This window comes from Ictidomys tridecemlineatus, chromosome 2 (genome assembly GCF_052094955.1).
Source record: "Ictidomys tridecemlineatus isolate mIctTri1 chromosome 2, mIctTri1.hap1, whole genome shotgun sequence".
NCBI lineage: Eukaryota > Metazoa > Chordata > Mammalia > Rodentia > Sciuridae > Ictidomys > Ictidomys tridecemlineatus.
Window position 1 is genome coordinate 152,306,975 of NC_135478.1, and position 12,667 is coordinate 152,319,641.

General features: G+C 43.1%; 1 protein-coding gene across 2 annotated transcripts in view; it reads left to right on the forward strand.

Annotated features, from left to right (window-relative positions):
* Rapgef5 (Rap guanine nucleotide exchange factor 5) overlaps window positions 1–12,667 on the forward strand; it is a 226,736-nt gene that overhangs the window by 146,250 nt on the left and 67,819 nt on the right. For both annotated transcript variants that reach the window (XM_078039979.1, XM_078039980.1), the window contains exons 10-11: window positions 8,215–8,333; window positions 8,795–8,883. In XM_078039979.1, coding sequence (XP_077896105.1) covers window positions 8,215–8,333; window positions 8,795–8,883 — 208 coding nt within the window. The remainder of the gene's footprint in view (window positions 1–8,214; window positions 8,334–8,794; window positions 8,884–12,667) is intronic.

Sequence of the window (12,667 nt, forward strand, 5' to 3'; positions counted from 1 at the left end):
ATCATTTTTAAAGTATACTGTCAGTTTCTGTCTAGTTCTTGAGCCCACTAGGCCTAAGGCGGCTTCTGTATTGGGAGCCCTGCCTCTATCACACTTACCTACTTGTCTCTGGGTCTCAAGTTTATGAACATAGATGGCCTCAGAGATGTGGCAGTTACACACACAGTCCTTGCCATGTGTAACTTTCTGCCATGGTCCCCTGCCTGGGTCCCTGTCAGCCCTTCCTTTTCCCCTTGCTGTGTCTTAGGCTCTGCCTGACCTTAGCTGATTGAGCTGTGCCCACCAGTACCATGCTCAGCCCTTGTTGACACTCTTCTCTTCAAATTCAATCCCCTAGATGGTGTTCCCATACCATACAAGCCATTCTGAATGCCAAACTGACTCACCAGGTCCTTGATACTCCTGACCGCCAACACAGGTTATCTGTCTTTGGCTATTAGCACCAGAGCTAATTAAAGCCACTATGACATCAGTGATCTATAATAAAGAGCACTGATCACCTTAAGGGACATCAGTGGTTCTAGTTATAGGCACTGGAAAACAACTTGTCACTGGGGTACACCTCAGCCTCACCACCTTTCTGCTCTGTGACCTGTCACAACTATGTTCACAAACTTGGAACATAGCTCTAGAACTTGTGCTACCTGTATGACTATTTTTTTTTTCTTTCCATTTTTGGAGTGCTGGGGATTAGACCCAGGCCCTCACACATGTCAGGCAAATGCTCTCCCACTAAGTTACATCCGGAGCCCTTTTTTAAAATTTAATTTTGAGGCTTGTCTTGCTAAATTACCTAGGCTGGCCTCAAACTTGTGATCTTCCCAACTAGCTAGGATTATAGGCATGTGCCACTGCACTTGCCATTGTTTGATTTCTTGATTAATGTTATCCCTGAATTAAATTCTTCTCAATGTTTTTTATTTGAAAGGTTTTCTCATGCTGCCTGAATTAGACAGGTGATTTTGAAGCAGTGGATCCCATGAGGAGTGTTACGGATTCTGGTTAGGGGAGAATAGAGCAGGAAGGCGAGATCAGAGGCACAAAAGACAGACTTTGCCCAATTCACAGTTTAGCTTGCAGTTTGACGGTTCATAGCCACCCGTTTGTTTTGTTCACGTGTCGTATAAGTAATTTAGTAATGCCTTCCTAGCGTTGCGTTAGTTGCCTGACCTCTTAAATGTCAGTGGCAGGGCTTCTCAGTTTGCTAGAACTTGGTTGGAGTCCTTGCACTCTAGCAAGTGGTTATAACACATAAGTTCACAGTTCCCTCAGGAGATGAGCAGCATGGTAGAAAGCTCTGAGTGGAGAAGAGGAAACCTTTGAGTACGAGTGGCCTTGGAGCCCTGAGACCAAGTTGTGCCTTCTAGAGAGGATCCACCTTCTTCGCTCTTCTGCTCCCTCACTGATTTGCATGTTCAGTGAATCTTCATCAAGTGATTGTCATTGATTTTAGAAAGAGAAATGGAGAGCACAGTTCCTACCTTCAAGATGTCCTTGTGTAATAGAGAAGACAAAGAGAAACCCTGACATTCCATCTGCATAGAGAAACTATGTTAGAAACTTAGATAAGGTGATAAATGCATGAGCTCTGAACATGGTTCCTTTGGAAATTCATAGACTTCAGCACTGAGAACTCTGGATTCTGCCTGGGAAAATGAGACCACACATAAAAACCCTATATATTTTCAGAGGATTTTCTGAGTCCTTGAAGCCCATCCATGAACCCCAGCTTAGGACCCTTGTAAAGTATATGCTCATAAAGTAGCAGGGACATGCTGCCCTGGAGAATGCCAGTAGCCGCCTCACAGGATGACTTGGGAAAGGAGTCTTTCCATTTTCTCTGAAAACAGAAAATCAAGCAAGTAGTTGTGACAATTCCTGCAGGAATGAGAAATCCCTCCATGATCACTTTTCTTGGTAGTGCTAGTGATATGTGAAAGTGAATACAGTCAGAAGCTGGACTCAGGACAGCACAGGCTAGGACCTGCTAAACCACAAGCATCAAGTTTTCATCTTACCTTTTTTTTAAAAAAAAAAAAAAAAGTCAGTGTTTTTATGACTCTATAGGTATTTTCTTCCTAAAAAATAAGCCTGTTGTTCATGTGAATAAATGAAAGAAACAAATTACAGGTTTGATTTAGGAGTATAAAAGCTGGTCATGATCATGGAAGTTAATCTGAGTCAGAGGAAGGCACTGGTTCCATTATGGATTTGGAACTCATAGGCAGGATGGCAGCATAACCAAACAGAAAATAAATCAGAGCCGTTCATCCAAAGAATGGAACAAAGATGAGGACCAGGGAAAACTTGGAAGTTTCGTCTGTTTTCATGCTCCTGATGGGCCCTGTTCAGAGTCCTGGGGTTCTGTGAGCAAATGGCTTTCCCTGCTTTCAGCTGAGGGCACCTGTTTGTCTTTGTGCTGCCTCTTTGCCCACCTTCCCACTCATCTCAAATAACGACCCTACAGGCAAAGCTGTGAAGGATCCATCTGGCCAGTTGTTGGGTTCCTTGTTCCTCCTACCATCCCCTCAAGAGATTAGGGACAAGAACTGGTTTCTACAGATCTACAGGCCAAAGAGTGTGTTGGAAGGAGGGGCATGTACACACCAGGGCTCAGCACCATGGGCAGAGGCAAGAAAGAACATTGTGCTCCTGTGATTCCAGGACCATTCCCCACTTCACCCTGGATGTCATTATCACACCTCCCACAGCTCCTCCTCCCTTGAGCTAGGTGCCATTTTACCCCTGGATGTTCTCCCACTGTCCTGGGTAGTTTTGTTGTCTGGCTCCTACCTCACCATCTCCAGCCCCATTCCTGGCCACCACTGACAGGAATGTTCTGTGTGTAGCTCTCATCACCATGACATGGGAATGTGTTTTATGCTTAACACCATAATTGCTGTCTTCATTATCACTGCATACCAATGGCAGGGCAGCCTCTGGTACCTTGTCAATGCCCTCCAGCTAAAGACCACCAGAAACACATCTGCAGTTGGGTTTACTGCTTGTTGGAGTGAGGATCTTGACCCTCAAACCAGGGGGAACCATGGGGCATCTCAGTAGGAGGGTGCTAGAAGAAAGCACTTGTAAGACTTGGGTGTGTATTAGGTGAGCTTGGGAACCCTTAAGGAAGTGAGATTTTGCTCTGACTAGATGCTATTAAGAAGCAGGGATAACTTTAGGACTGAATATGGTACTCAATCTTACCCTCCCCTTGGAGGGCAGAGTAGGGCAAAGCTACAGCTGTCACCGAAAAAAAGAACAGTCACTCACATTATTCAGCCTTTTGAGTATATTGTGGGATGGACCATGTTCATGCTTGTCTGTGTTCAGATATGATTGCTGAGTGGCTGTGTTTTTGTCCTGTGTCCCATCATGGTCACATAGTCGTTTAGTCTGGTGTTGATTCTCTACTAAGTCACTTACAACAGAATACCAAGCCCTAACTACTAGTGCCAGGCCAGCTTCCAGCTGTCAGGATCTGAAAATATAGGGGAAAAAAACCACAAAAGTTGGGGGTTTTCCCCTATTCTCTCACTCAGCAACCTACCCAGACTTATGACCAAATATGTGGGAGTTTTCCCCATACTCCAAGCAAGGATTCTGCAGTGAACACCAGCTCATGGATGTCCTGCAATGCAGCTGGGTTCTGACACTGTGTACCTAGAGACAGCATCAGATCCCACAGGTTGAGAGCCGAGTCCTCCAAGTGAGTCCTGTCGGGCTGCCCCCTATTTTTGATGCCAGTTACAAGCTTCAGGATGCTTGTGCTTCTGACCTATTGGCTATAAACTGGGGTTCCTGTAATCCCCTCACTGGATTCAATTAATTTTCTAGAGTGGCTCATATAAATCAGGAGAACATGCTTACTAGTTTGTTGTAAAGGAGCTTTTAAAGAATATGAATGAGCAGTCAGGTGAAAAGATGCACAGGACAAGGTCTGGAAGGGTCCCCAGCACAGGAGCATCCTCCCCTGTGGAGTTGAGATGCAGCACCTTCCTGGAATATGGGTAAATTTCTGTTTGCCTTCCTAGAAGCCCCTTGAACTTGGTCCTTCTGTGGTTTTCTGGAGGCTTCGTTACGTAGGTATAATTAATTAAGTCATTGCCCATTGATGACCAACTCCATCTTCAGCCCTTCCCCTCCTCTGAGGTAGAGGCTGTGGCTGTGAGTCCCAGCCCTCTGAGTTGGTGGTTGGTGCCCTTGGCAAACAGCCCCCCATGGTGCTGTTATTTAGGGACTTTCCCAAATGTACCTCGTTAACATAAACTCTGGAAGTATTTTGGAGCTGCTTTTGGAACCAAGGTCAGAAGGCCACCAAATACTTTAATAAAAGATATTCTCAGTGCTGCCCTCAAACAGGAAATTATAAAGGTGAACAGGAGCTATAAGTCAGAAACCATGGAAAAGATTCAAGATCTATGTATCTCACAGGGCGGTTCCTTTCTCCCTCTTCACCACTCAGATCTGCTCTACTTCAGGCACTGGCTCCTCAAGGTCTTCACCGAAGCCCCCATGAGGAGTGGTCACCAGCCCCTGAGAGTTCACAACTCAACAACACTTTCCGCAGCCAGACCGAGGCCCTGTGGTGATGAGGTCTTTCCCTGAAGTGCTCCAGCCCCTCCATCATCTCTCCCTCTCCTTCACCAGTCCATCCAGGGTGGCCCCTCCATCTGTATTCCTCCCAGGCTCCTGAGCTCTTAAAGCAGAAAGTCATCAAACCAGGGCTTGTAGCCTCAGCAGTCTGCAAAGCTGCATGGCAATCCTTTTTTCATAACTAGTTTATCCCTTGTTACGCTCCCTGAAGCCACTTTTCCAGTAATGTCCTCTTCAGGCCACCAATTTCACCTCACCCCTTTTAGAAGATGCCTCAGTTCCCACTCTACTAAGAGGATAGGGGCCATCTTATGCCATCAACCTCAGCTTCCTTATTCCTTAACCTACATCCTCAGCTTTCCGGAAAGGAAGACATCTGTCCCTTTTCTAGCCTGATCCTCCACTTGTGTTCCTCATTCTGTCCGCTCTTCCCTCTGTCCCCTTCCCACCTCAGTGCCTTCCCCATCTGCACCACTCCCTTTCCTCCATAATGAAACTCCCAGAGGCTGTTCCACCTCCGTTCCCGTTCCCGTCCTCCTTGTTCACTCTGTCTTAACACTTGCTCTTCCCCCTCTTGACTTAAAGGGATCCCCTCCTCACCTTTTCTTAGGTTAACTGTCTTGGTCAACTTTACAAGGTCAGGCAATCTTTTTCCTTACTGACTTGTCTTGGTTTTGTTCTTTGTAGTCTCAAAAACAAGAGGTTTTCCCTGGGACTCTGATATTCTCCCCCTTTACTCGTCACCTCGCTCTCTTTTTTCTTCTAACTGCCTACTGAACATCTCCCGCATGGTGTCTTATCAGTTCTAAAACATCAGCTGTCTGAAACAGACTGTTCAGTCTCCCCATAAGCAATCTTCTGCACATCTTTTTCCCATTTGGTGGCGTTCCCATTCTCTTGATCACCATAGTTGTCTTCAACTGCCAAATCCTGAGGGTTCCACCTTTTCCTTTTTTCTTGCAATTGGAAACATTCTAGTGTGCTCACCAAACTATGCTTAGGTTGTCATGGAGCATATTAACTTAGTTAAGAACTGGGTACTTTTCTTACTCATCTTGGCCTGCCACATGGTATCCATCACCATGGATGTCCTATCTAAAGGAGGCCCTTTCTATTTGTTGACTTAATGACGGTCAATTAAGTGGGGTTTTCTTTTTTTGTTTAGTTTGGGTTTTTGTTTATTTGTTTGGTACTGGGGATTGAAGCCGGGGGAACTGAAATACATCCCCAGTCCTTTTTGTATTTTTAATTTTGAAACAGGGTCTTACTAAGTTGCTGAGGCTGGCCTCAAACTTGCAATCCTCTTGCCTCAGTCTCCCAAGTTGCTGGGATTACAGGGGTACACTACCACACCTGACTCCGTTAAGTGTTTTAACATTTTTCTTACATTTCATGAAGAATTTGTCATTGAACATATTTTCCATGATAGTTCTCTTAGTACTTTTACTCTTAACCAAGCAAGCACCAGAATAGAATTTCATATCCAGAACCTCAATTATGGTACTTCTGCTCTTTTTCAACATGAGAAAAATTTTAAGGGTATATGGGTCGTTAGCATTCATTTAACTTTCCTTCCTCAGAGCCCGACATAATGCATAGGATTATTATGTTTTCATGGCAATTTTTTGATAACCTACATCTCCCTTCATTCATTGATTTTTCTGCTTTTTCTCTTTTTTATTTTTAACAGGTTTTCAAAATAGAACCTATTACAATGACATAAGGTGCTATTGATAGTACATCAGTCTGATTCAGCTAATGCCCTGCCCAGTAGAGTATGGCTGCTGTGCACAGCCGTGTAATACACATCAGTTGCACAGACATTAGAGAGGCCCTCCCATCCATATGTATGCACGTGGCGCGCGGAAGTTAATAATGCCATATATCACATGCGTGTAGAATGTAAAATGTACTTCAGAATGACAGCAGTCATATAAAATGAATATTGGCTCATGACTAGAGGAAACCCAGGGAAAGATTTTTATCCTTTCAAATCACACAATTATTTGTCTGTGGGTCTTAGTATCCCAGCCCTTCATTCCTTTTTTTTTTTTCCTTTCTGGTCAATATATGCCCTTCTTTCTAGCCACTTTATTTTACTTCAGCCACATGGATAACAAAAGAACTGCTTCAGAGAAATGAAAGATAGCAATTACACATTGGTATTCATGTTACGGGAGTCACACTGCCGTCCTCAGGGAGTTGAACAATGAATATCCAACATTAATTGCCACAGAAACTGTGCGTCTGACCTTGCTGAAATGTAATACATCAGTTTTACATAGTAAAATTATTTGCCACTAAAAGATTTTCAAAGAATCATCATAAAATTAAACTACTGTTTAGAATGACCAATACTGATTGTTTTTAAGAAAATCTGGGAGGATTTAAATGACTGGATCACTGCATTTCCTAAAAATCAGAACACCAGGAGTTAAAATCACAATCTTATTGACTTGATTGGTAATTATGACAAGATTAGTGCCTTTCTATTCTTATGAAAGGTGAATAAATCATTGGCATCCCTGATTGGCCTATAGAAACAATTAATAAGGTAAAATGGATATGGCACTTTCTGGCCATCAGGGGTGGGGATAACCTCCTTTAGGTTTGTACCTAACTAATAGGATTTTTCTGTCAATAGCAGAAACATGCTAAAAATCTTAACCCATGTTCAAAAGGTGGCATCATTTTTAAGGTGAAACCTACATACTTTTACCTTTTTCTCAAATCATCAAAAGTATAGAAGTTAGGTTTTCTTACATGCATCTTATGATTCTCTGTCCTGGGCTATCTTATCCTTCCTGGATATTGCACATTGGGAGTTTCACACTAAACCCTCTGGAAGTGTTCATCATCGCTCAGAGTTGTGTCCACACTGCTGGGTCAGCAGGGAGCGTCCTCTGCAACTGAGCCACGTCAGCGGGCCACACTGGCTCTGGGCTGTGGAAGCTGTGTGTGCAGAAATGAATGATGGTTCAGCCTTCTCTCCTTTTAAAAAGGGACTGAGGTGAAGAAAGTCAGTGCAGCCACCCATGACATCCAAATTTCAGCCTCGATAAGATTCTAACTAGAGATCCATTTTTGCTTTTGTGCTGGCAAAACAAGCACATGATAAATTTGAAGACCATCTCAAGTCTGGGGCGGGAGGGGGGACTATCTGAATGATTGAATGGGTAGTTTTCAAGTAAGGCTGTGCTCATTCTTTAGTGTTTAAATAATGTATATTTTTATATGATTTCCACAATTTTTTAAAGAGTGTTTAAAAACATTAACCAGGTAAAAGAGAAGTCATATGCAGTTAGTATGTTGTGCTTTTTTAAACTTTGAATTTTGTGTTCTCTAATTCAAATTGTTCAGATAGTTTAAATGAACTCTTTGAATCCCAACTTTCACCCTACCTATTTCTTTTAAGGTATTTGTGTCTCTCTACTGCTTTACTATGGAACTTGAGTCTGGATTCTGTATATTAGAGGGAGACTCTTGGCCCTACTCCTGATTTATTCCAAATCTTTAAAGAAATGGTGCTGTAAAGCTAGCACATGCAACTCTAGTTAGCTCCTTCTTAATTTTCTCTTCTTTCTCTCTCCCATCCATCACTCCTGTCCACAATTAAAGCAAGATGATGAAGTGACGACTGTTCAGGTTAAAGAGCAAGACCAGACCGTCCTGCTGCTGAGGAAAGTGCACTGCTGTGGCCCTGCCCCCACCGCTGGGAGTGCGGAGAGCGATTGGAGGTGAGAGTTTCCCCTGCAGCCGTGCAGGCACGCGCTCGCAGTTTCCTTCTCTGCTGCCTTCCCTTCCCCTCGCTCCATCTCACTCGCTCTCTGCCTCCTCTACCCTCCCTCCCTCTCTTTTCTCTCCGCCTCTCGCCTCTCCAGTTCTAGCTGACTGCAGAGCTCTTAGCAGCCAGATGGACTCAGTTCCCAGTGAAAGGACAGGGATGGCAAGATCTTTTAGCATTTAGGGGATGCCTTTGTTAGTAACCGTTCACAATGGGCAGCTCCCGGCTGAGAGTCTTTGACCCTCATCTAGAGAGGAAAGATTCAGCGGTGCTCTCAGACCGAGAGCTGCCCTTGCCTACCTTCGATGTGCCTTATTTCAAATACATCGACGAAGAGGATGAGGATGATGAATGGAGCAGCCGCTCGCAGTCTTCCACCGAGGATGACTCAGTGGACTCTCTGCTCTCTGACAGATACGTGGTGGTGTCCGGAACCCCAGAGAAGATCTTGGAGCACCTTTTGAATGACTTGCACCTGGAGGAAGTCCAGGACAAAGAAACAGGTAAGGCAAGGGGTGTCTCCTGCTTCCAGACTTGCAGGAAGCTGCTGATGCCCTTGTCAGTATCCTTAGGGGTGAGGCTCCCACTGTTGGCTGAAACCAGGTGGGATGAAATAGCATATGCTTTGTGTGCCTCCCCCTTTGCCCTGTGCTGTTTTGTTTAAATCCAGTAAATGGACACATGTAGTTCCCAAGCAGCTGCCTGGGAAGTAACTGTACAAAGAAAATGATATGAAGGCGGATGTTCTTATTTCTTTGGTAATTTTTACTAAATCTCACCTAAAGGCAACTGGCAAAAGGCTAGTGTTCTATAGCCCTTGTGCAATGGAAAGAAATACAAGGGGAGGAAGGTTAGCAGACATTTACCTGGTGTGTAGGAGATGCTGAGCTGGGGGCTGCAGCTTCCCTGCTGAAATGTCAACAATTACTGCAACTACTCAGCAGCTATATGCTCAGCAGCAACTTCTGCTTTTTTTTCCAAGTGGTTTACAAACTGCTGCTCAGAGCAAGCCCTGGGGTGCAGAAAATGATACTCAGCTTTCCAGACTAGAAACTATAATTCACTAGAGCCTTATTGATCAGACTTGTCCTTTTTTATTCGACCTGAGAGAAAAATACCCATTTAGCTTTTTCATCCATGCACTTTTGAAAACACTACTAGTCCATTTATAAAATGATTTACCCATAATTTCCTTTATCAGGGCAGGGAGAGCACTTGCTTCTCTGATGCAGAATTTGCAATTTGTTCCAGCCTGGAGCAATTATTCCAGTGAATGGGACTCTGGTGTTGGCCTGAATTTTACAACTTGATCCCCTCACTAAAATGCACTTTTTGTGGCTACCATAGCACCTATGACACCCATACTTTGCAAAACTGATTGCATCAAGAAAAGAGAGCTGCAGGTTATATTAGTACAGAATATCTACTTAGGTTTTTACCATGCAGAAGGGATGGTAAAATACAGTCCCCTTGAATCCCTGTAGTTTTTTTGTTTTGTGGAAGGGAAGAGGGTTACTGAGGATTGAACCCTGGGCCTAGACAAGCACTCTTACCACTGAGCTACCTCCCCAGTCCTATTTTTTTTATTTTGAAACAAGGTGTTATTGTGTTGTCCAGGCTGGCCTCAATATTGAGACACTCCTGCCTCAGCCTCCTGAGTACAGCAAAGACTATAGTTGTGTGTACCATGTCCAGCATCAATAGTTTTGTTTGAACTTGAGTGATGGCTAGATCTGTATTATATTACAAAGGTCAATAAGAGAAGCAATGTGTGAAATATGTGAATGGGTTTCTAAAAAAAGCAAGTGATTCAATCACGTATCCTACGATAATGTTATTGTCAATTTCAAAGTTCAAATGAATATTTGGCATTTAATTGGGAAAATCAATAGCTCTCCCTTATATACAATAAAATAAGCTAAAAGAAAAGTATTGTTGTGGCACTTTCTGGGTTGTTTTGTATGTCTGCACATTAATATTTCATGCATTTAAGCACTATTCCCATGTTCTGCTTCATCAGGCACAATTATCATGGAACTGGGCATACTTTCCCACATAATGATTGCCAGACTACTTTACACAGGTGGTTTGCACTTCAAAGGCAGGAAGTTGCCTGTCATGGAAAGAGAACAGTATACTTTAAATGTGGTAGAGCTTTGGAGGTATTGGATGCCTTCTGCTGCTTAGTATCATAAGCATAGAAATTATTTAATTTGAATTCTTTTTTTCTTACTACTTGTCATTAGTTTGTGTTCTCTCTCTCCACCCCACCTTGCCCATTTCTTTGAGGTGCTAAAGATGGAAACCAGGGCCTGGTGCAAGTTAGACAGGTGCTCTACCACTGAGCTGTACCCTCAGCCCATCCTCTTTACTTTTGAGAAAAATGGCCCAGGTGCTCACTAACAGGTTGGCCATTTAACAGGGAATGACTTATCACCTTTATTACTGTTACTAATGCCAGCAATTGCTTCCTGTTGGGAATGGGGATGCACATGGTGTCTAGTGATTTTTATTCTCAGTTATACCAACCCTGAGGTCAAATATTTCACTTTGGCCACCTGCACACAAAGCAGAGGATCAGGACTCAGTGATTTGACCCACACAGCCCTGACCTAAGTAGAGCAGGAGAGGGCTAGTCAGGGTCAGCCCCACCTGATTGCTGCTCATTTCCTTAGACATTGAGGAGTAGACACACATGAAACTTCAGTTTTATAGAGACATTGGAGAGTAAAAATAATAGCAACTTTCCTCCCATCAAAGGAGAATTTGATAAAAAGGAAAAAGTCAACTTTGGAGAGAGTTATGTGCATAGAAGAGGGACACCTAAGTGGAAGTCTCACGTAGCTTTTCAAAACTTCAAGCCTACAGCTTGGAGAAAATACAACTGAAAAGCTATCATGTAGCTTTTTGTTGATAAAATTTTAGAAAACAAAACAAATTTTGCATGTACATTGAAGAAAAGTGCTTATTCATTTGCAGTAGTTAGAATACTAAATGAATGGTATATTTCAAGTCATTGAGGCCCCTTGCCATTGACTGAGGTGAGTTCTAGTTCTTTATCTTGGAGGTGGCCGGCAGGCTCATTATCAGAGGCCTGTGTGTGCAAGAGCCTAATCGAGCTGCATAAACCATATGGAAGACAGATGGAGGGAAATGAGAAGGGGCTGCAATAAAAGCCTGCAGCAGCATTTTTATGTTCCTGAGTGCCCCTTTTAGTGAGGTAGAGCCATATGGGGCCAGGGGAGCCATATGGTGGCCCCTCCACATGGCCCTGGTGGCAATGAGGAGGAAAGTATACATGGGAAGAAATAAATGGTCCTAGAAGCTGGGATGAGCCTGTTCTGGATTCTTACATTCCAACATTCCTGTACCCACCAGAGACTGGGGAAGACAACCAAGAAAGAGATGTTATTTTCCCTTCTCTTTCCCATAAAAGGCACTTAGTTGTGAAAATGTAGGCCCAGACCCCAACAGAGGAGGTCTTCTATGCTCACACAGGACAATTGATGTTAATATGCAAGTAGAAAAGTTTACTGAATTGAATGGATTCAAAAGATGCATGCCAGACTTTTGAGATAAAACGTTTATTTTATTGCTACTTGAATTGAGAATAGAATAGAAAAAATTCAATAATTTATACAGTACTCTACCGCCAAATCAAGCTAAGTTTTAAAGGCAAAAATTGTTATAGGGATGCTGAAAAGCAGCCTACTAGTGACTTTTATAAATGATTTGCATCCACCTACCATACCTACTTTCAAGCCCATCTGCAGACTTTGCCTTCCTGGTAGTACCAGGCACAGGGAGTCCTCCAGGGATACCTGTGGAATGATGAGTGAGCAAGTCCCTCTAAACTCTTAAATAGAAGGAAGGAGAATACTGGTAGGGAACAGGTAAACCAGCCAAGCATTTAGATCTTCCTTTGCAACCAACTTTGAAATCTTCTTTCATCTAGTACTTTCTCTTCTGTTTACTCATTTAGCAATAATACTTACAAATAGCAAACAGCACTAAAATTCTTTATAATCTAAACTTTTGAGCATTTTTTTTCCTTTCTACCATATAGTTCTTCATTTTTTTTTTTAAATGGAAAAACTGAAACTGACCATTAGATATTTATTTGTGAATGTGGAAAGGGATTGAAGCTGTTGTCAAAGATTTCCCTTTTCTTTCAGGGTTCAGGTTCTGACTTGAAACATTTTAGATTGTTAGAGAAAAATGAAGCAGTTTCTGCAGCTCTATCTTTTATCTTCTCAGAAATAGGGCAGGCATCATCGGGCACTCTCA